The 23,623-nt window shown below is 56.1% G+C and overlaps 1 protein-coding gene across 2 annotated transcripts in view; it reads right to left on the bottom strand.

The window, feature by feature from the left end:
• Positions 1–4,383: 4,383 nt before the first annotated feature.
• Positions 4,384–23,623, bottom strand: part of MAML3 (mastermind like transcriptional coactivator 3) — a 240,879-nt gene continuing 221,639 nt past the window's right edge. Inside the window, exons 3-5 of one of the 2 annotated variants that reach the window (XM_060179059.1) lie at positions 13,886–14,089; positions 12,604–12,688; positions 4,384–7,108 (exon numbers count right to left, since the gene is read on the bottom strand). In XM_060179059.1, coding sequence (XP_060035042.1) covers positions 6,177–7,108; positions 12,604–12,688; positions 13,886–14,089 — 1,221 coding nt within the window. In that variant the 3' untranslated portion in view covers positions 4,384–6,176. The remainder of the gene's footprint in view (positions 7,109–12,603; positions 12,689–13,885; positions 14,090–23,623) is intronic. The other variant, XM_060179060.1, reaches the window with a different exon arrangement.

Here is a 23,623-nt window from a genome sequence, read left to right as displayed (position 1 = left end):
CAGGCTGGGGCTGGGGTCTGCTGGCTGATGTGGCTACCTCTGCGGGGGTCCTCAGACAACGGGCATCCCTGGCCCAGCCACGCTGAGACCCTGCCAGGGCGGGCACCTCATCCCTACACTGTCTGTTACCTGAAAGCATTCATAACAGAACTTTCAAAGCTCAGAGAAAGCTGACCTGAAGATCAGGCTGTTAGTTGCTCTGCCCAGGCTGAGTGCTTGTGCTGCCTTGGGGACCCTGAGCCTAGAGGATTCTGGGCCCCACATGTGACACAGTGAGAGGGACAGGGGTCAGGCAGCTTGGCCAGGGATGCCTGTGTGGGAAGTTGTTCCTTAGTACAGAAAGGGGACGGAAGAGAGAAGGCAGGCAGACAGACAGAGGACTGGAGACTCAGCAGTCAGCCTCTGCCTCCCATTTCCCTTTTGCAGAGAGGAGGGTGGGGGACAGGCCACACCATCAATAGGGACCAGCAGCAGGGCCGTTGTTTTCTACCCATCTTCTCAAGAAAGTTGTCCTTTAAAAAAGATTATTCTATTACCTTTATATTTATTGCATAGAAAGAGTCAGAAATCAAGAGTAAGGGGGAGAGAGAGGTACAGAGAGACAGAGACACCTACAGACCTGCTTCATCACTCGTGAAACCTCCCCCTGTAGGTGGGGCCGGGGGGGGGCTTGAACCTGGGTCCTAGTGCATTGTAACATGTGTGCTCAACCATGTGCACCACCACCCAGCCCGTTGTCCTTTTTTAAAGAAAATATTTATTTATTCCCTTTTGTCGCCCTTGTTTTTTATTGTTGCACTTAATATTGTTGTTGTTATTGCTGTCGTCGTTGTTGGATAGGACAGAGAGAAATGGAGAGAGGAGGGGAAGACAGAGGGGGAGAGAAAGACAGACACCTGCAGACCTGCTTCACCGCCTGTGAAGCGACTCCCCTGAAGGTGGGGAGCTGGGCCTCGAACCGGGATCCTTACACTGGTCCTTGTGCTTGGTGCCACCTGAGCTCAACCCACTCCACTATGGCCCGACTCCTTTTTTTTTTTTTTTTTAAGCCAAGGGTAATATATATTACTGCAGCAACCCTGCAAAAGAAGTTGTGTGTGTGTGTGTGTGTGTGTGTCTGTGTCTGTGTGTGTGTGCGCTGCCACCAGGCTTCTTGCTGGGGATTGGCGTCTGCATGATTCCACCACTCCCAGGAGTCTTTGCTTTCTTCATTGAGACAGAGCAGAGGAGACACACTGGAGCACGCCTCCAGGTTCCTGAAGCCTCCCCTAGCGGCTGCTCCATTGTGGCGGCCAGGGCCTGGGGCCTGGGTCCTCGTGCACGGTGATGTGTACGACTTCCTCAGTGAGTCACTTCTCATCCCCCTCTTTCGTGGTCATTAAAAAAATTTTTTTTTCTACCTGAGGTAATATTGGCTCATAAAACCATGTGCTTGAGAGGGACAGTTCTGCTTCTCCTCCAAACCAGACAGTCTTCTGTGGGAAGAAGGGTCAGAAGCAGAGCCTTCCCTCAGGATGTTGAATGTTGTTTTCGCCGGGCTATGTTGTTTTCGCCGGGCTGGCTTCATGGGCGGGTAACAGATGACCAGGGACTCATGGTTGAGCTGTAGGCAGTATCTCTTTATTCATGCAGGACGCAGCACAATCTAAGACGAGCTAAGCTAAACTCAAGTACCCTAAAACTCACAATGCTGTCTTTATATATACTTGCCAAGTAGGGTGGAAACAGGATGTGACATAGAGAGGGTGGAGAGAAAAGTCACTGGTGAAAATCAGAGTGTGACAAGGAGGGGGCAGAGCAGGCGAGAATCCTATCACTGAACCACCAATGCCCTGGAGGGAGTGCTTTATGTAAATGTAAAAGTGATTTATGTAAATAGACCAGAGCTTTGAATGGGATTAAATCTATCCCTATACAGGCATATGGTTAAGCAGAAGCCAGGGGGAGCTGGCATACTAGCCAACAGTTGAATGCTCCTTCACTGTTGCCCCAAAGCCGGCTCTCCCCGGGCAAGGACAAGGGACTCCTGGCTAGATAGAGGCTTACGCTTTTCCTCCTCTTGCTCCTCTTGCTTGCATGCTCTCCCTGCTGGGGTTTTGTCAAGGAAATTGTTCTGGGGCCAGGAGGTGACTTAGCCAGTCGCAAGGAGAGTGCACACCTCGTGCATGTGAGGTCCTGTTCGAGCCTGGCACCACATGGGAGCACCACAGATGGTGGAGCAGTGCTGTCGCCTCCCCCCAGTGAATGGGTGGCTTGGATGGGCTGCTCAGCAGCGGCGTCACATGCGCACGGGGGTCTGGTCTGCTTCCCTGGTGGCACCCCCCCAAAAAAAAAACAATAGAGAAGTCGTCTGAAGGATCCACTCAGTACAGAACCAATTTTTGCATAAGGTGATGTGTGGTTTTCTCTCCTGGGGACTAGTACTCACCTCTCCTCAGAACCCCCTTTCCATATCAGCACCCTGTTTCCTGCTCTCTGGAGGGTCCCAGGCGCAGGGACAGAGCCCAGGGTCACATGGGTCTCCGCCCCACCTCTATGCTCCTGTTGGGACCTGCAGACAGTTCTGCCAGGGGTGGGGGGTGGGTGGAGGTTAACCGGGACCTTTCGCAGTCCCTCTAGCGGGCTCAAGGTGCTCCTTGAATGGACTGCAAGACAGACTCCCGTGAGCAGTGCACACGCTCCAAGCTTCGTTATTAGTCATGAGGTACAGACAGTGCGCCCGTGAAGTCAAAGTGAAGAGAAAGCTTGGGGCGTGAAGAGGAGGGTCCCCGAGGGCCTGGGAAGGTTCCAAAAGCCCCCACCCCCAAATCCTGGACAGTCACACCTGGGCTGCCTCCCACTGGCCTGCTGGCACCGCCAGGTGTGGTCACCTCTCTGGGCCCCTCCCAGTGTGCACTGGTGTCCTTGTGCCCTAACCCAGCTGTGCAGGTGCCTCAGCAAAGTGGCTGCTCCAAGGCTCTCCCTGCCTCTCCCCTGGCCTCAACAGTTCTGAACTCGCTTCTTCTTGGGGCTTGATGGAGTGTGGGTGTCAGCCCTCTATACATGGTGGGGATTCCACATGCAGGCGGAGCAGAAAGGGGGGGAGCTGAGCATAGGGGCCAGAGCCTGGAGCCACGGCAAGTCCTCTGGTCTTAATGAGAAAGTAGGAGAGAGAACCAGACACCACTCTGGCACATGTGCTGCCAGGGACTGAACTCAGGACCTCATGCTTGAGAGTTTAAAGCTTTATCCACTGCACCACCTTGGGGACCATGTCCTCTGGCTTCAATACTGGCAAACATCAGCTTGGAGAGCTGTGAGGGGGCACACATGTGTACGTGTGTGTGTGTGTGTGTGTGTGTGTATGTGCACAGTGTCTACTACAGTGGGGCAAGATGCTATTTTAATTTTTTTTTAGCCCAACCTATCTCTTATTTTTATTTTTTTTTATGGTGGTGCAGGGAGTTGAGCCTGGATCTAGGAGCCTCAGGCACAAGAGTCTTCTTGCAGAACTATTATGATAAATACCCCACCCCCTCCTCTATTTTTTTATTCTTTAAAAAATTGCTATTGGGGCCTTTTCTTCGTCCTTAAAATTTCAGCTAGAGTGGGGGCTGAGCGGTAGCACAGCGGGTTAAGCACATATGGCACAAAGCGTGTGGACTGGCATAAGGATCCAGGTTTGAGCCTCCGGCTCCCCACCAGTGGCAGAGGGTCATTTCACAGGCGGTGAAGCAGGTCTGCAGGTGTCTTTCTCTCCCCTCTGCCTTCCCCTCCTCTCTCCATTTCTCTCTGTCCTACACAGCACCAATGACAGAAAAAACAATAATAAACAAGGGCAACAAAAGAGAAAAAATAGCCTCCAGGAACAGTGGATTCATAGTGCAGGCACTGAGCCCCAGCAGTAACCCTGGAGGCAAAAAAAAAATATCAGCTAGAAATGTAAACTTTCGGAGCTCCCCACTGAGGCCCTGCACGGGGCTCTCGTACAGTGTGGGGGCTTGAACCCAGGGCCACACACATGGGAGTTGCTCTTTGTGGTGAGTCACTTCGGAGTCCCTGGCTTTCCTTCCTCAGGAACTCTTCGTAGCAGTTTCCCAAGTGCCTGAAGGGAGCGGCTGGTGATGGGATTGTGTCAGTGCTGGATCTACAGGTGGTCTTTCTAGAGTCTTCTACTCTCTCTGCCCCTTGGTCTGTGTGCAAATCTACAGCCTGGGATATGAGGCTGTGTCTGAAGAGGGGCGGAGTGTGAAGAGACCCCGGAACGGCGGCCAGACTTTGCACAAGGAGCCTCCCCCCCACCCCCCCCCCCCGACAGCTAGAACCTGCCCTACCCCCAACACCTCAGTCATGGCTGGGCACCCCAGCCGCAATTCTCTTCCGGTGAGACACACCCCAGAGCACGCCAGATAACAATCTTTTATTTTCTTCCTCTCTGTTCAAAGTGGTATGCTGACATCACTTCATCTCTACATTTCAGAGGTCTGTACATGTCTTCAAAGGAAAGAAGCAAGGCTGTAGGGACAAAGGGAAAGCAGGACGTAGAAGCCTGTTGAGGGTGGAGGGCGGAGGGTGGGCCGAGGGGCTACAGTAGGAGTCAGTAGTCAGATGTCAGCTGCAGTGATGAGGCAGGACTGAAATAAAAATACTCTATTTTAAACAAACAGTATATATATATATATTTATATGTATATATATATATTTTACAGATAGTAGACCCAGTGATATCTGCAGTATCGTAAAAACTTATTTACAAGTAACTTTTTTTTTTTTGACATTACATATACATCAGCACCATAGTAAAAACGAAACCCAAATGACACAACCGTGGGGAAATCTACCTCTCTAGTGAGTTGGTCCCAGAACTGAGTGTTTGGAGGAGGCTTTGCATGGACAAGGGGGCCCCCAGCCTGTCCCCCTCACCAGTCCCTCCAATGTCCTGTGATTGCTTCTATATTCAGGTCCTGCGTCTTCTTGGAAAGGTGACTATGTCTCATGTCTTCTCGCTTATTGGGTTTTTGGTTTTCATCTCTGTCCCTCTGCCAGCAGTCTTCCCTGGGGTAGCAGCACCCCGGGTCCCTTTGGCCCCCACCTTGCTGAGCATACTGAGACCCTGGGTGGCCGGGAGTGGTGGTGGTGGGGTTTTTCAAGCCTGCCATCTGGTTGTCCTCTGTCTCCCACCCTGTTCTCAGCACCTTCCCTAGGCCTGGGGACCCAGAGGGACGGGGTGTGGAAAAAGCACACAGGACAGTGGCGATGCCATGTGGCCTCTGGACAGGACAGTGGAGGGGCTGATGTCTGAGTGAGGGAGAGAACTGGCCCACTGGCGAGCAGCCTGGTCCTCCCCCTTTGGATGCCCAGACGTGCCAGGCATCTCTGCGTGTCTGTCTGTGGGGGTATGTCTCAGCTCCTCCTCTGGGGCTCAGGGTCTGGTCTTTCTGGTGAGCAGGTTAAGCATGAGGCTGACTTCAGAGCACCCCTCCTGGACCCTTCCCACCCAGGCAGGAGGAGCTGTGGGGCTCCACTGGCCACCAGGGCAGAGCAGACTCCAGAGAGAGCTCCAGGCAGCCTTTGTCTCAGGCACCAAGTTCCTTCACTTTGGGGCCTCTGCCCCTGCTCCCTGGGGACACGTCCCATCTGCTTCTTGGACAGTCTGAAGTAGGGGGAAGGGGGGGGCAAACACGGGCATCTGTCCGGAGATCCCCTGTGGCCCCCACTTGTAGCTGTGACCTGTCTCCACGTGAGGGAGCCCCAGAAAGCTCCAACCCAGCTAGCTGGGATGGCTGCCCGAGCCCCTCCTCTAGGGTAGCTGGGGAGCCTGCAGGCCACCCATCTGTCTGTCCGTCAGCAGCGCCTTGACATCCCTGAGGCTTGAGGTGGGTGGGCCAGCGGGCTCAGGTCTGTCCTTCGTCCCTGGAGTGTGTCCTGCAGCTGGACCTCCCATCCAGCCCAAGTCCAGGCCTCTGTGCCAACATCGGCCACCCCAGTGTGACTCTCCTGACCAAAGCTCAGAGCCCAGGAGGCGGGGAGGGCCTGGGGGTCTGTCCCTCGTGGCTGGAGCAGCCAGGCCCGGTGGGCCTTCCGCTCTCCCAGGGGCCCCCACTATGGCCCAGCAGGGCTGGGGGGGCCGGCCGTAGGTCCCTCAGTTTCCTGTGGGCACAACAGTTAAGAGCCAGACTGGGCCTGTCCAGCGGGGACTACGGGTTTCCAAACAGCTCGTCGAGCTCCTGCATCCACTCGTCACCTGGGCCGGCCTTGATGATGGAGTCCACCAGGTCGCTGTCCGGGAGGCCAGGGAAGGGGCCCCCAGGGGGCTCGCTGCCGTAGCCATAGGCCAGCTCCTGCCCGGGGCCCCGCTCGTAGGTCTGGCCGCCTGGGCCGAAGGCGCTCCCTGCCACCGGCGGCTGGGCTGGGGGCTGGCTGTAGGCTGGGAGTCCTGAGACCCCCTGGCTCAGGCCAGACAGGACCACCGGCCGGGCCTGGCTGGGGCCCTGTGGGGGCATCATAGGGCGGCCCAGGCCAGCGGGGCTGAGGGTCCTGACTGCCCCGGCGTCAACCATGGCGCCCAGCGCTGGCGGGAAGTGCTGTTTCCCTAGCCTGGGCTGGCCGGCGGGCAGCGGGTAGCCAGCTCCGTTGCTGAAGGTGCCCAAGTCCCCACTCGTCCTGCCTGGCGTGCCCTGCAGGGCCCGCTGCTGCCAGCCTGGGGGGCCCTGTGGCAGCCTGGGTGAGGGCTGCGGCCTGGGCAGGGCCTGGCCCCCTGGCCCTTTCATCTGTGGGTGCGGCTGGCCCCCCGCGGAGCCCGCCAGCAAGTTCTGGGCAAAGCCGCTGCCCTGGCCTGAGGCAGGCTGCCGGGGTGTGGGGGTCTGGCCGTGGCTCAGGCCCACACCAGGGCTTGGGTGCTGCAGCACAGGGGCCATGCTGGGGCCCCCGCTGTACACGCCGGGCTGGTTGGTGGGCGCCCCGCTGTACGGTGCCAGCCCCATCTCGGGTGGGGCAGCCACCGAGGGCCCTGGGCTCTGGGCAGGCCCCATGCCCAGCAGGCCTGCGTTCTGTGCCATCAGCCGGGACGTCCGCAGGCCCTGCAGGGCGGCCTGGCTCCTCACAGCGGCGGCCATGTCCTGGGGAGAGCCTGCAGGGAGAGAGGGCAGGGACTCAGTCCACCTGGCCAGGAAGCAACGCCGCCACCACTGACGCTGCAGTGCCCTCTAGGTGGGGCCAGCTCCCCAGCCCTGGACTGCTGTTTGAACACAAGAGGGCCGGCGATGGTGCACCTGGCTAAGCGCACACACTACGGATACGAAGCGCAAGGACCCAAGCAAGGACCCCGGTTCGAGCCCCCGGCTCCCCACCTGCAGGGGGGCCGCTTCACAAGTGGTGAAGCAGGTCTGCAGGTGTCTCTCTCTCTTCCTCTGCCTTCCTCTCCCCTCTCAATTTCTCTCTGTCCTATGTAACAAAATTGAAAAAAAATGGCCACCAGGAGCAGTGGCTTTGTGATGCCTGCACCAAGCCCCAGTGATAGCCCTGAAGGCTAAAAATAAAGATAAAAAACCATGAAAGATTTCTTTTTCTCTTTCCTTTTACTTAAATATAGGATTTACTTTATTTTTTTTAATTCCTTTTAAAAATTATTTTATGTGATAAGACAGAAATTGAGATGGGAGGAGGAGGCAGAGATAGACACAGACCTGATTCTTTGTTGGTAAAGCTTGTCCCCTTCAGGTAGGGGCTGGGGCTTGAACCCGGGTCCTTGCCCATTCATTGTGACGTGTGCGCTCAACTAGGTGTGCCACTATCTTTTGTCTTCAGGGTTATTGTTGGGGCTCGGTGCTGGCACTATGAATCCACTGCTCCTGGAGACTTTAGACACCTGCAGACCTGCTTCACTTGTGAAGCAACATCCCCCCCCCCCCCCCGCGGGTGGGGAGCCGGGGGCTCGAACCTTGAGCCGGTCTTGCGCTTTGTACCATGTGCCTAACTGGGCATGTCATCGCCTGCTCCCCCCACTTCCTATTTAAGAAAAAAATTTTTTTTTGATGGAGACAGAGATCAAGAAGGAAACGGAGAAAAGAGAGACACCTCCAGCACTGTTTCACCACCAGTGAGTGAGGCTCCCCCTGCTGGCGGAAATCGGGCTTGAACCCGGACCCTTGTGCATAGTGACCTATGCACTCAACTAAGTGTGCCACAACCCGGCCCTGACAAGTTTCTTGTCTTTTTTTTAAACAATAAAAATGTTTTTTTTTAATTTATTATTTATTGGACAGACAGCCAGGAATCGAGAGGGAAGGGGGTAATGGAGAGGGAGAGAGACAGACACCCGCAGCCCTGCTTCATCACTCGTAAAGCTTTCCCCCTGCAGGTGGGGACAGGGGGCTTGAACCCAGGTCCTTGCCCATTGTAATGTGTGCTCAACCAGTGCCCGACCATGACAAGATTATGTCTATGAACAGGTTTACTCTGACAATATGTCCTTCATAAAAATGACAAGGGTTGAGAGTACAGGCCTTATTGTGTTTGAAGCCCTGGGTTCAAGCCTTGACATGGGAGCATCAGGGTTAGTACCTCTCTTCCCTGACAAACAACCAAGAAGGTAGCGGGGGCCTGGAGGATGCAGCAGTATTAGGCATGTGAGAGGCCCCAAGACTCACTCCCTGCTATCACATTAAAAAAAATTCTAGCAAGTTGGGCGGTAGTGCAGCAGGTTAAGTGCACGTGCCACAAAGCGCAACACAGAGCACAAGGACCGGCGTAAGGATCTCGGTTCAAGCCCCCTGGCTCCCCACCTGCAGGGGAGTCGCTTCACAGGTAGTGAAGCAGGTCTGCAGGTGTCTGTCTTTCTCTCCCCCTGTCTTCCCCTCCTCTCTCCATTTCTCTGTCCTGTCCAGCAATGATGACATCAATAGCAGCAACAACAACAATAAAACAAGGACAACAAAAGGGAATAAATAAGAAAATTTTAAAAAGTCATCATCTTTAAAAAAAATTCTGCTTATATCATATGCAGATCATAATAGAAACTTGGAAATTATGAAAAGGCACATAGACAAAACTGAAGGTCAAGTAGCCACGCAGGGCTGCTGTTTGGGCACTGACGTGCCGACAGGCCAGAGCAGGGCGCCCTGGCAGCCGCCTCACAGCTGCTCTGCTCACACACACCCAAGGTCACCCTGGGCCACACCCTGGGCACAAAGGGGCCTTCCTCTCTGCTGTGCTGCCTCCCTCAACCAAGAAGCCAGTGCTGGCTGTGGGGGTGGCAGCATTCCCTCCCGAGCTGCCCTGAGAAGCTACACCCCATGGCCTTGCACATTCTATATATATTTAAAGAGATCTTTTTTCTAACCAGGGTTATTCCTGGGCCTCAGTGCTGGCACTACAAAACCACTGCTCCTGGTGGCCATTTCCCCCTCACCCCTTTCTATTTTACTGGACAGGATGGGGAGAAATTGAAAGGGGAGGAGAGGTAGAGGGGCCAGGCTCTGGTGCACCCAGTTAAGCATATATAGTAGGAAGCGTAAGGACCTGTGCAAAGATCCTGGTTTGAGCCCCTGGCTCCCCACCTGCAGGGGGGGGGGGTCGCTTCATAAACGGTGAAACAAGTCTGCAGGTGTCCGTCTCTCCCTCTCTGTCTTCCCCTTCCCTCTCAATTTCTCTCTGTCCTATCCAATGAAAATCAATAATGGCTGCCAGGAGCAGTGGACTCACAGTGTGGGCACTAAGCCCCCGTGAGAACCTGGGAGGCAAAAACAAACAAAAAAAACCTGCAGCCCTGCTTCACCACTTGTGAAGCATTCCCCCTGCAGATGGGGACCAGGGGTTTGAACCTGGGTCCTTGTGCACTGTACCATGCTCACTTAACCTGGGGTGCCCCTGCCCAGCCCCTGCCTTGCATCTTCCACTGTTTGTGAAGTGCAGCAGCGATCAGCAGAGGACACCATCAATAAAGACCATTCGGCCAATTCCCCTCAGGACTCAAGGAGGCCTGGCGGGGTCGGAGGCCTGTTTCCACTAAGCAGCTGTTTGGATAGAAAGGACATTTTTCTGGATCCTCTCTGGAGCCTTCCACACGCTCCAGATTCTCAGGATTATGACTGGTGGGGTGGCCTGCCTGGCGGTGAGCTGGGAAGAGAAAGAAGCCTCACCGCACCCCCAGCTCAGCCCTCCCCACCCAGGTGGAACGGCTGCTGTCTGCACGCTGCCTTAGCGTGTCTCCCAGTGGGCCACAGCCGGGCGGCCCAGCCACTCCGACCAAGCACGTGCGTGAGGTCTCACTCTGACACAGTCCCAGGAAAGCCACAGACCAGCCAGGAGACGAGAAGTGCCACCCGCAGGACAGAGTTAGTGGGTGCCCAGATGGGCTCCCCTACATCCCTGCTGCTGCTGAAGTTTTCCAGAAAAAGGATTTTTCCTGGACACTCAGCACAGATGCAGCCCAGGAACCGGCTCAGGTTGGAGGCAGATCTGCGCTGACCCAGCAGCAGGGAGCAGGGGGTCAGCTCGCCAGATCACTGGCTGATGTGTGCGCTGGTCCTCCCGACAGGCTACTGATTTCTGGGCAGCAAACACGGCTCCATATCTCCTCTTTCTTCAAGAACGAGAATTACGGGAATTCTCATTAAGTTTTGTGGCTTGAGATCAATATCCCATGGTGCTTGAGTGAAATCAGTCGGGAGGAAATGGGGACCAGGTGACAGAGACCCCTAGCAGTGTGTCACTTGTTTGTTTTGAAAGTAATTATAAAAAAGTGACTTAAAAAAGTCCTGGGAGCCGGGTGGTAGCGCAGCAGGTTAAGCGCACGTGGTGCAAAGCACAAGGACCGGCGTAAGGATCCCGGTTTGAGCCCCCGGCCCCCCACCTGCAGGGGGGTCGCTTCAGAGGCGGTGAAGCAGGTCTGCAGGTGTCTGTCTTTCTCTCCCCCTCTCTGTCTTCCCCTCCTCTCTCCATTTCTCTCTGTCCTATCCAACAACAACGACATCAAGAACAACAACAATAATAACGACAACAACAATAAAACAACCAGGGCAGCAAAAGGGGGAAAAAACAGCCTCCAGGAGCAGTGGGTTCATGGTGCAGGCACCAAACCCCAGCAATAACCCTGGGGGCAAAAAAAAAAAAAAAAGAAAAAGTCCAAAGTGGGAGCCAGGCAGAGCACACTTGGTTAAGTACACACATTATAGGTTCAAGCCCCTGCTCCCCACCTTCAAGGGGAAAGCTTCATGAGTGGTGAAGCAGGGCTACAGGGGTCTGTCTCTTCCACCCTCCCTCCCTTCTTTTTTCGCCTCCTGGGTTATCTGTGGGCCTCAGTGCTGACACTATGAATCCACTGCTCCTGGTAGCCATTTTTCCTTTTTATTGGATAGGACTGAGAGAAATTGTAAGAGGAGGGGCAGACAGAGAGACACAGAGAGAGAGATACCTGCAGACCTGCTTCACCACTTGTGAAGTGTCTCCCTTGCCAGTGAAGAGCCAGGGGTTCAAACCCGTATCCTCATGCTTAGTATCATGTGCATTTAACTGGGTGCTCCACCGCCCGCCCCATCTCCCCCTGTGCTGTAACACACACAAACAAGAAAAGCTCAAAGCTCCTGACTAAGCGGAGGGCGGGAGCAGGCTGCACAGACTGAGCTGCACGTCAGGTCTCCAGTTCCGTGACGTCAGCGGTCAAGTTTGTACTGACTGCCTGGCTGTGGTGAAATGGGTTATCGAGTTATTAAAAAAAAAAAATACAACAAGGCAAAGGGAAAAGTATCGCTGACTGGAACTGATCGCATCGCCTCAACTTACAGAAACAGGCTTCTGGAGACAGATGAGACAGCACCTACATTTAGGACAGACCTGCTTCACTGCTTGTGAGGTGACCCCGGGGCTTGAATCCAGATCTTGTTCTTGGAACTATGTGCACTTAGCCAGGTGCACCACCACCCAGCCCCCACCTTTTAATTTCTTTTAGAGAAAGAGACCACAGCACTGCTCACTATCCACAGGGCTTGTCCTGGTGCCACCTGCAGCATTCCCCATGTGATGCCAGGGGCATCTGCTGAGGCGTGCTCTCCCGGGAGCTGACTCCGGCCGGCCCCGCATCCTTCACAGCTGGCTCTCTCTCCTGTTACCAGGCTGATGCTCGCACAGCCTACAGCCACTGCAGGCTGCAGCTGAGGCCGGAGCGTGACTGGGCTCGGGGGTGCTCGCCTGGACCTCAGGGCCCAGCACCCCGGGGCCGAGCACAGCCGTGCTTTGGTCTGTCCTCATGCGACAGTCTGATCCCAACCTGGCTCCAGCTGCAGCCTCAGGACCGGAGAGGCCATGCTCACCTCCCACTCACCCTGGCTCCCCTCCTCCTCCCGTGACCACTGAAGCACCTGCCTGTGGCCTGTGTTCTCCCGGGTGCAGTGGGCTGGAGAGACTGCCTTCCAGTCCTCACTCTGGCCGGCTCTCCATGGGTCCTCTCTCCCCCCCTTCCTCCCCTCCTCTCTCCCCGGGGCTGCCGGGTTAGACTACAGGAACTCCGCTGGGCTGGCAGCCTGAGCTCTGAGCGGCTTGTCCAGGCTGGACACACACAGCGTGCTCACACGCAGAGGCGCAGCCAGAAGTCGGGGGGGGGGTGTCTCGGGGTGCACAGGGCCTCACCTTGGAACTGATTGACCTGCTGCACGGGGTACTGGCTCCGCTGCTGCTGGAGGTGCTGCCGGGGGTGGTGAGCCTGCTGCAGCTGCTGGGGAGACAGAGCGGGGGCAGAGGTGAGAGGGGACCACATCCCAGCAGTCTGGCCTCCCAGCAACATTTCCCAGGCAAGAGCACAAAGCCCAGAGGTCCAGCCTGGTGGGTGCTCACAGATAATGTTCATTCATTTTTTTTTTCTGCCACCAGGGTTATTGTTGGGGCTCAGTGCCAACACTTCTTCTTCTAGCGTTTGCCTATGAATCTGCCATTCCCTGTGCCCCCCCCCCCCCCCCCCGCTCTCACCCAGTTTATTTGATAAAACAACGAGAAACTGAAAGAGGAGGCAGAGATAGAAAGGCCTGCAGATCTGCTTCACTGCTCATGGAGCCCCCTGCGCCATACCCGGCCTCAGTGCCCTGTGTCCCCCACACAGCCTGGTCTGCGTGTGGTGGGGTCACGTGACAACTCTCCCCAAATTCCTGCCACAACATTCTAGTCTGTCATCACTGGGGCTTCACTGTTCCAAGCTAACTTTTTTTGGAGAGAGAGAAAGAGGGAGAGAGGCTGAGAGGTTGAGAGCACAGCAGCAAAGCTCCCTCCAGAGCTGGGCAGCCAGAGCTGAACCCCTGGGACGATGCCCCCAGCGGTGCCGACCTACAGCAGAGCAGACCCCACAGAGCCCAGGCCACCTGCAGCCCCCACAGGAGCCGAGCAGCAGACAGAGGCTTAGGGTGGTGCCCGCTGCTGGCATTTGAGGCTGGCACCTGCTGTGACCCCAGCCTGACCCCCCCAGCCCCCATCCCACAGCTCTGTGGGCCACTGCCACCCTTCCATTGTTCCCCCAATTCTTTAGAATCCTCTCCTGTCCCTCCTCCCCATGCTTCCTTCCAAGAATCAGAATTCTCTGAATTACCTTCTTTTGTCTCCCTTCCTGGGAGGGATCTTAAGAGTCAGGAAGAAAGCAGGGGCCTGCAGGGAGCTCTCAGAAGCCAGGAGCTAAGGCACCAGGCTGGGGTGGAGCCCTGAGAATGAGCTGGCCCATGCTTTGCACCTGCCCTGGCCCAGCCTCACCTGCCCTCACCTGCCCTGGTCCACCCTCACCTGCTCTCACTTGCCCTGGCCCAGCCTCACCTGCCCTGGCCCAGCCTCACCTGCCCTCGCCCACCCTCACCTGCTCTCACCTGCCCTGGCCCAGCCTCACCTGCCCTCACCTGCCCCGGCCCAGCCTCACCTCTCCGGCCGCCCTCACCTGCTCTGCCAGCATCTGCTGCTGCTGCCTCTGCTCACGAAGGAACTGCTGCTTCTGCTGCTCTAGCAGCTGTGCCCGCTGGTCCAGCAGCATCTGGCTCACCAGGGCCTGTGGCTGGCTGCCCAGGAAGCCGGGGCCTGAGCCGGGCGCCATGGGTGACGGCATGGGGCCCGAGGTGCGGGGAAGCACCATTGGGTGCTGCTCCTGGGGGAACAGAGAGAGGAGAGTGGGTAACTCTGGCTGGAGGGGAGCCCGGGGTGGGACTGCTCTGAGCTGCCCACGGCCCTCGACCTGGTGCAGCCACCAGCTTGGCCCCGAGCCCCAGGCTGCCTCTTCCGGTGCCCAAGGGCCGGGCTTTCTGCTGTTCCCCAGCTCCTGCGAGAGCAGCCCTTCAGGTGGGGCCTGTCCTCCCTGCCCACCTGGGCTCAGGGCAAGAGGCAAAGCTGGCAGAGGGCACGCTCACTGGCTGCAGCGAGCTGGGGGGGGGGGGTTGCAGCTTGGACCAGGCCCTGGAACCAACCGCCCGACACCTGTCAGCGCAGAACTGAGGGCCCGGCGCTCGCTCAGGACTTGTTTGCCTGAGAATCCAGAGGCCCCAGGTTCAGTCCCCAGCCCGAGTTGAAGGGTGCTCTGGGGGTGGGGGTGGGCAGTGGTGCATCTGGTTAAGCACACACCCTACCATACACAAGGGCCTGGGTTCAAGCCCCTGTGTCTTAACTGCAGGGGAAGCTTCATGAGCAATGAAGCAAGTCCGCAGGTGTTTTTCTCTTCCTCTCTCTTTTCCCCTCCCCTCTCAATTTTTCTCTGTCGTATCAAAGAGAACAAAAAAGAAGAAATGCCCGCTAGGGGCGGTGGATTCATCCTGCAGGCCCTGAGCCCCAGCAATAACCCTGGTGGGGAAAAAAGGATGGAAGAAAGATGGGTTCTCTGAGCCTCCCCATCACATAAAAATTAATTTTTATGAGCGTTGCGGGCAGTAGTGCAGAGGGTTAAGCACACGTGGCGCAAAGCACAAGGACGCGTAAAAGGATCCCAGTTTGAGTCCCAGCTCCCCACCTGCAGGGTGGTTGCTTCACAGGCGGTGAAGCAGGTCTTCAGGTGTCTTTCTTTCCCCCTCTGTCTTCCCCTCCTCTCTCCATTTCTCTGTTCTATACAACAACGACGACATCAATAACAACAACTACAACAATAAAACAAGGGCAACAAAAGGGAATAAATAAATATTTAAAAATAATTTTTATAAGAGGAACTGGGTGTTCCCTGGGATATGTGTGTGTGTGTGTGGTGGGGGTGGAGGGCTGGGAGCCTTGAGTGACTAGTCACGTGCCTGCTGGTCAGAGGACCGTGACTTTGAGGTTGGTCCACAGAAACACAGAGCTCCAGGTTTCCAGCCAGACAGAGCCATCAGACCTGCCTCCCAGAACCTTCCTTCCTTGCTCACCCCACCCAGGGATGGCAAGTGCGGTCTCAACACAACACAGGAAAAGAACGCTTCTTTTCCTTTCTTTTCTCCCAACCCTCACCTGAGCTTCACCGCTGCAGGATAACTTTTTTTTTTTTTCAGACAGAAAAACAGTGAGACAGAGGGAGAGAGAGAGAGACCCCACGGCTTGAAGATCCCCTAGTGAGCCTGGGCTGCGACCCCAGCAGAGCACGTGTACTGGCCAGGGAGTTGTTCGCTGGTACTATAGAAAATCCCCCCCCCCCCCCATTTTATTGGATAGGACAGAGAGAAAATGAGGGTGGGGGGGAGACAGAGAGGGAGAGAAACAGGAGACCTGCAGCCCTGCTTATGAAGCAGACCCCCTGCAGGTGGGGAGTGGGGACTCTCGAACCCAGGTACTTGCACATAGTGTTATATGCACTTAACTAGGTGCAGCACCGCCCCGCCCCTCAGAAAGGCCCTTTCCTAGTCCACGTTCAGGCCACTCCTCTGGGCACAGAGGCACTGATCGGGGTGGACACGCTGGGCTGGGCTGGGTGGTAAAGAGAACAGCCTTGGGGGCGCCTCAGCTGTGAGGGTACAGACAAGACAGCAGACTCAGACGGGATGTGCAGGCTTTTCCTGTTATTTGGCTCCTGCTCTGACACAGGCAGACTCACTCCTGCTCTCCTGCTCCCCCCACACACGCAGCTGAGTTGGTGTCTCTCTCCTAGAGCTGTGGCCCGGGGTTTGGGTAGCCACAGTGCCCGCAGGAAACAAGGCTGACAGGTCACTCACTGCTTGGTGGGTGTGGGTTCTGCTTGTCTGGAGCGGATGGCAGGCCCAGAGGAGAGGGTACTGCCCCCCACACACAGCTGAGAAGCGCAGCGAGGCTGAGGTTCTAGTGCTGACTAGACTCCTTCACACTGAGATGCCCCCATCCAGCTGACACCAGATCCTAACCCCCCCCCCCCCCATAAAATGAAGGGGAAAGGATAAAACCAACAAGCCTACTTTCCATTTCTCTTCCCAGGGATGACAAGGCTGGAGAGGGGCTGGGGGAGGTGGTGTCCCCCTCCCCAGGTAGTCTGCTCCCTGAGAAGCCAGCAGCTGGGGGCCCACCTCCCTGGTGTGTCTGAGAGGGTCGTCTTCCCGCCAGCACTGAGGTGGGGGTCCCGGGCTCCAGAGGTGCATTCTATTGTAGGGACTCTCCTGTGGGGAGGGTGTGCTGGGGGTCCAAACCCTGGCGCGAAGGGGTGCAGCCTTTCTAGGGCACCCTCCTGGGGGCAGGGGTCACCGGGAGGCACTGGGGGATCCCATCCCAGGCGTGCAGGGGTGCGGCTTTTCTCAGGGACCCACCTGGGGGGCGGTGCGCCTGCACTTCCTCCTGTGCCCAGCAGATGGCGGTGTCGGCTGGCGCCGGGCAGCGTGGCCTCCCCCCAGAGTCCCTCCCACCTGCAAATCTCTCTCTCTCTCTCTCTCTCTCTGTCTCTGTCTCTCTCCTGCAGCTTGAATTAGCATCCCACACCTCACCTCCAGCACCTTCTGCGGTGATTTTGCTGTCACTTTTGGGAGGTGGCTGAGGGGTGACCCTGGGAGAGTTGGGGGGCATTGGATGAAAGCCCACCCTGGGACACCCGCCCCCACCACCACCGCCCAGGCCCTGCACACAGGCTGTGCTGGGGGACGAATGGCCACAGGCTTTGCAAGCTCACAGAAGCAGGGCCCCCACCCCAAAGGTAAGAAGATGCCTCTGGGCACAGGAGAGGTGACCCTAAGCAGTGTGGAGCTGACCCCTCGTGGCCCCAAGCCTGACTGCCGTCGGTGCAGGAGAAGGGGGGCTGGACAAGCCCTTCGGGCAAGAGCCAGAACCCAGCTGGCACCTGCAGGCCCAGGTGTTTGCAAATCACTCCAGACCCTCGGAGGAATGGGAGAGGGTGGCAGAGTGGGCTCCCAGATCCCAGACAGCACACTGGACACTGTGCTGAGTGAGCAGAAGGGCCTCTTCTGCTGCCTTTGTTGCTTTGCAGAAAGAAATCACTTCCCCAATCCGGGCCTGTGACAGTGAGGTCATCAGTCCAGGTTTTAATAACACAGGACAGAAATGCCCCCCCAAACCCCCAAGACCAAGCATCCCTGGTTGAGGGGTGGGCCAGGTTGCTGGCAGGCTGACCTCTCCTCTCCCTCCAGGCTGGGAGTTTTTACTTCTTCTATTTTAAATATCTACCTAAGTACACAGAAAGTCAGAGAGAAAGATACAGAAAGACGGCAACAGAGACCTATGTGTTGAATGCAGGACTCCAGGGCCTCAGGCGTGACAGTCTTTTTGCAGAGCCGCTATGTGTGTGTCCCTGGGCCCACGCTCCACCATAAACACTGTTTCACATGCTGGTGGCTCAGCTCGCCTGGATACTGCACTGCTCTGCCATGTGCAAGGCCCAGGTTCAAGCCACATAGAAGGAAGCTTCAGTGCTGTGGTCTCTTTTACTTTCTCTCTCTCTCTCTCTTTTTTTTGTTTTTGCCTCCAGGGTTATTATTGCTGGGGCTCGGTGCCTGCACCATGAATCCACTGCTCCTGGAGGCCATTCTTTTCCCCTTTTGTTGCCCTCGTTGTTGTAGCCTTGTTGTGGTTATTATTATTGTTGTTGATGTCATTGTTATTGGATAGGACAGAGAGAAATGCAGAGAGGAGGGGAAGACAGAGAAGGGGAGAGAAAGACAGACACCTGCAGACCTGCTTCACTGCCCGTGAAGTGACTCCCCTGCAGGTGGGGAGCCAGGGGCTCGAACCAGGATCCTTACGCCTGTCCTTGCGCTTTGTGCCACATGCACTTTACCCACTGCGCTACTGCCCGACCCCCACTCTCTCTTTTTGCCCCCAGTGTTATCACTGAGTCTCAGGGCCAGCACTATGCATCCACTGTGCCTGGAGGCCATTTTATCCACTTTACTGGTCAGGACAGAGAAATCAAAAGGGAAGGGGAGACAGGGAGCGAGAGGGGCCAGGTGGTGGTGCACAGTACAAGGAAGCACAAGGACCTGTACAAGGCTCCCTGTTCGAGCCCCAGACCCCCACCTGCAGGAGGGTCGCTTCACAAGTGGTGAAGCAGGTCTGCAGGTGTCTGTCTTTCTCCTTCTCTATCTTCCCCTCCTCTCTCAATTTCTCTCTGTCCTAGTCAATAAAATGGAAAAAAAATGTCTGTTAGGAGTAGTGGATTTGTAGTGCTGGCACCGAGCCTCAGAGATAACCCTGGAGGCAAAAAAAAAAAAAAGAGGGAGAGAGAAAGACACCTGCTGTAGACCTCCTTCACAGCTTGAGAAGTGTCCCTCCTGTAGGTGGGGAGGGGGGCTTGAACCCGGATCCTTGCATGAGTCCTTATGCTTAGTACTATGTGCGCTTAACTGGGTGTGCCACGGCTTGCCCCTCTTTTTCTCTGCCTCTAGCTAAAAGAAACACACACACACACACACACACAATACCCACTTCCTTAGACTGCCCCCTCTGTGGCAGCCCCATCCCATCATGCCCCCGGCTGAGCAGGCCCCTTGAGGAGTCCCATGTCCAGCAGAGAAGGCCGCCTGGCCTTTCCACAGTATCCTGTGGGAGTGAGGCAGCAAAGGGAGGGAACTGGGGATCTTCTGGGAGAGGACGGGCAGAGGCGGGCAGGGCTGAGCCCAGCTGAGGGCGGGGAGGGGACAGGTCCATCTCTGTGCCGTGCACACGGCCTCTGGGCTGGACATGGAGTCACTGGGGCACAGGGGTGAGGTAGAGGAGGGTCCAGGCTCTATGCTGGCAGCTGTAGGTTCAATCTCCGGCTCTGGCTCCCTCTACCTCTCATTGGAAACCAACAAATCTTTGGAAGAAAACAAAAAACCTGCTCAGGTTGGGATATATAAACTTTCTCAAAAGAAAATGGAGCTAACTGAAGGTTCATGGTGGTAATTTGTGTTTTAGACATGAATTAACCAAACGGTGAGAGCCGAGTTCAGGCAGATGGCTGAGCAGTTTGGGGTGTTTTATGGAGTCCTCACTCTGCCAAATTGGTGGGAATTAAGCTGTTTGTGACTTTCTTTGGAGGAAGAGAAACAGACCAGTGTGTAAACCACCTGTCTGCTGGCGGCATCTGACAGCTTCCCCTGTGAGAGGGGTGAGTTCTCTCGGGGGGGGAGGCTTACTTTTAGAGTCCCCAAAGCCATCACGGCACACGACACAGTTCTGAGAGCAGCTGTGGTCCCCAGGACTAGCAGGAGTGGATAATGCCGGCCTGTGGGGCTGCCCCCCGCAGGCCCCAGGACTCTTAATCTGGTTTCCACTGCTCACAGTGCACGGAGAGGCTTCCTCTTCCCACACCGCAGACATTCGCACAATAAGCAGCTGATAAGCACCTCACCATCCTTGGCGACCTCTTGCCAGGCAGGTGGCAGGGGACAGACTGTCCAGAGTCCACCCCAGGGATAAACAGCAGGGGCAGGGGTGGAGCACCCTTTAATTCTGTCCCCCCTATAAGCCCCCCAAGGTCCTGGCACCTCAGCCAACCTCCCCGGTGGATCTAGATGCTTCTCTGCTTGGGACCAGCAGGGGAGATTCGATTACCCTTGGCTTCTCACAGCTCTGTGTGGAGAGGAAGGTGAGGGCTGAAAGGTAGCTTCCAGCAGCCTGCTGCTCCTGCCACAGAGGAGGGGGGACAGGTGGGAGAGAGGCGCTCTAAGCCTCATGCCAGGGTGGCTTCCATCGGATGTCCCAGTCCCTTCCCGAGCTCAGGCCTCCTCCTGAGCTCACGTGGGCCTTGCGGTCCAGGGCATTTTATGAGTCCAGTGGCTCGGGGGGACACCTCAGCTTCCCTGCCCGCTGGACATCCCGCCTGGCTCCCCCACCTTGGAGAGAACCGGCCAGAGCCAAATAGGATCAGACGAGCTTTCCTTCCACAGGCAGAAGACTCCTTGGGAGGTAAGGCTCTTACCCATAAGTCCCGCTATGCAGCAGCGGGGGGGGGGGTCTGAGCACCCCCAGATCCACATACCCGGTGTGGGGGGACAGGGGTCCTGTGTGCACTGAAAATGCAGTCGCTATGTTGATCCACAGACCTCTGACAGCAATTGCAGTTCATTTTTTTTTTTGGGGGGGAATCGAACCCAGGGCGTCATGCATGTTTGTGCTCTACTACTGAGCACCTCCCTGCACCCCCCACCTGTGACCCTGTTACATTATGTCATTCTGCTCCTGCTCTGTTCTGGAAGTTTCCTTCCTGCTGCATTTTGTTGCTGGTGTGTGTGTGTGTGTGTGTGTGTTTGATGGTTTTGTAAGAACCACCCTGTGAGACACAGCCGGAGAGAAGTCTGGGGGTGGGGGCCGGGCAGTGGCGCACCCGGTAAAGTGCACAAGTATAAGCACAAGGACCTGTGCGACCACCCGGGTTTGAGCTCCCAGCCTCCCATCTGCAGGGTGGGAATTTCAGAAGCGGTGAAGCAGCTCTGCAGGTGTTTCTCTTTCTATTTCCCCTGCTCTCTCAATTTCTCTCTGTCCTATCCAATACAATTGAAGAGACAGCTTCCAGGAGCAGTGGCTTTGTAGTGCCACCAAGACCCAGCAATAACCCTGGAGGTAGAGAGAAAGAGAGAGAGAGAGAGAGAGGTCTGGGGGTGTAGTCTTGTCCCAAATCCTGGGCGTCCTGCTATCTGCCCTGTGCCTTCTTGGGGAGGGATGGCAGAGGTCTCACTGGAAAGCACTAAGGGTGAACGTGGGGAGGAAGGGGAAGAGAGTGGTGAGTGGGTGGGACTGCGGCACATGTCTTACCAGAACTGTTTAAATTTTTTATTACATTTATTTATTGGATAGAGACAGCCAGAAATTGAGAAGAGGGGGAAAGAAAAAGAGAGAGAGAGAGAGGAAGAGAGATGGACATTTGCAGCATTGCCTCACCACTTGTGAAGCTCTCCCCCTGCAAGTGGGGACTGGGGGCTTGAACCTGGGTCCTTGCACATAGTAATGTGCACTCAACCAGGACCTCTCCCTGAACAGGATGAAGTCCGCTCTGAGGAGACCCTCGAAGGGAGCACCAACCCCTCCATCACCACCCTCACAGGGACAGACAGACGCCAGGCCATAGAGCCTGGACAGAGACCCAAGATACTGAGGTGGCCGTGTCCTTCCCCATCACATGTCCAAAATGGCTTCAAAGCCTCACACGGTGGTGGCTGGAAAGTAGTCGTGCTTCTGGACTCTCTGTTCCGAGGGCTCTGATACTCACAGGACTTACGAAGCCCCCTCCCGCCCCCCCACCCCCTATACAGCCTTCCCCATGACTTCAGTGCTTGTGAAGGCTGACCCCACCTCAGGACTCCTAGGATGTTTGAGAAAGGACAGTGAGATGGCCCCCAGCCTGGCAATTTAACACCTGCAAGAAGTGTTCCCTGTATGGATACACCTGCCAACGCCTATGTCCAGTGGGGAAGCAATTACAGAAGCCAGACCTTCCACCTTCTGCATCCCACAATGACCCTGGGTCCATACTCCCAGAGAGATAAAGAATAGGAAAGCTGTCAGGGGAGGGGATGGGATACTGAGGTCTGGTGGTGAGAACTGTGTGGAATTGTACCCATCTTATCCTACGGTCTTGTTAGTCATTATTAAATCAATACCAAAAAAGAGAAGTATTCCCTGGGGGGCTGATCTGACTAGGACAGGGTGGGTGACAGGAGCCTGGGCTGGGCTGCTGGTAAGCTGATATTTGGGGTCAGGAGGCTGGCTGTCACACTGGTGACTCCATTTCCAAGCACAGCTGGCCAGATGCTTATGGGAAAACCAAAGTCACTGCAAACTGCGACTGCAGGCCTGAGCCGAGGCCCCAGTGCTCTGGCTGGAACCCTGAGGAGGGAGGCTGGCCTGTTATCTCGCCTCAGCCTGAGGCTCTGTCCCCTGCTTTCCTGGCTGACCCAGGAGCTGCTGGTCTGGATTCCAGCCTCCTGGGGACATAGCAGGAAACTGGTGTGTGTGTGTGTGTGTGTGTGTGTGTGTGTGTGTGTGTGTGTGTGTGTGAACTAACCCAGGGTTTGTGCACATAAAACACCCCTGAGCTGACTCCAGTGTGTGTGTGTGTGTGTGTGTGTGTGTGTGTGTGTGTGTGTGTGTGTGTGTGTGTGTGTGAACTAACCCAGGGTTTGTGCACATAAAACACCCCTGAGCTGACTCCAGGACTTAATTTTTTTTTTCTTTTTTGCCTCCAGGGTTATCACTGAGGCTCGGTGCCTGCACTACGAATCCACTGCTCCTGGAGGCCATTTCTCTTGCCCTTATTGTTATTGTTGTTACTGCTGTCATCGTTGTTGGATACGACAGAGAGAAACGGAGAGGGGAGGGGAAGACAGAGAGGGGGAGAGACACCAGACCTGCTTCACCACCTTTGAAGCGACTCCCCCTGCAAGTGGGGAGCCGGGGAGGGGTGGGGGGGGCTTGAACTGGGATCCTTGCATTTCACACTAAGTGTGACTAAGCTTAACCCGGTGCACTACCGTCCAGTCACTGCCCCCCACCCCCTGGTCCTACTTTTCATTCTCAGGTTTTCAGAGACAGCGACAGACAGAGTGGATAAAATGCAAGGGCAGGGGTGCGGGGGGGGGCAGAGTGAGAGACACAGCTACATGGTGCCCCCATCCAAGGGCCTGCGCTCCACTCCCAGCTCTTCCTGACGCGCCAGCTCTGGCTCTCGCTGCCCATTCGGGCGCTTGGGAGTTCTGAGGAGAGAGTCACACAGAAGACCTGCAGCTAATAGGATTCCCTCCCCTGGGCCCAGCATTTAGCTGCAGCTCTGACAGGATTAAAAAAAAAAAAAGACAAAAGCGTTGGCTCTGAGGCGCCGGCACTTGGCAGCTCGCTCTGGCAGGGAGTCCTGGGGGTAGGAAGGACTTGGGGTGCCCTGGGCCCCTGGGAGGATGCTCCCAAGGGTGTGTGCGACTGTTAGTGACTGTGTACATGTGTGACTGAGTGTCTGAGTGAGAAACTGCATGTGAGTGTGTGGGTCTCCCTTCCCCAGGGCCTCTTTCCTTCCTTTAAAAAGAAGCCGCATTTGTGAGACATCAGGAAGCAAAGTAGAAGAACAAACTCATTTCCATGGCTGGGAGCCCCCTCACTGGGTAGAGCACGTGCCTGCTGCTCCGGAGGCTCTGGGTTTGAGCCCCGAGGACAGCGCTGGCTCTGAGCACCACGGACTGACTGCAGGAGGAGCCAGTTAGGTGTCAGTGGGGCTGTGTCTGCACATGGTCGGGCGCGGCCCCCGCCCCCCAGGGCTGCGTGAAAAAGAACGTCAACCCTTGATCCT

This window comes from Erinaceus europaeus, chromosome 19 (assembly GCF_950295315.1).
Source record: "Erinaceus europaeus chromosome 19, mEriEur2.1, whole genome shotgun sequence".
NCBI lineage: Eukaryota > Metazoa > Chordata > Mammalia > Eulipotyphla > Erinaceidae > Erinaceus > Erinaceus europaeus.
Note: the sequence above shows the minus strand (reverse complement) of the source record. Positions and strands in the feature narration are given on the sequence as shown.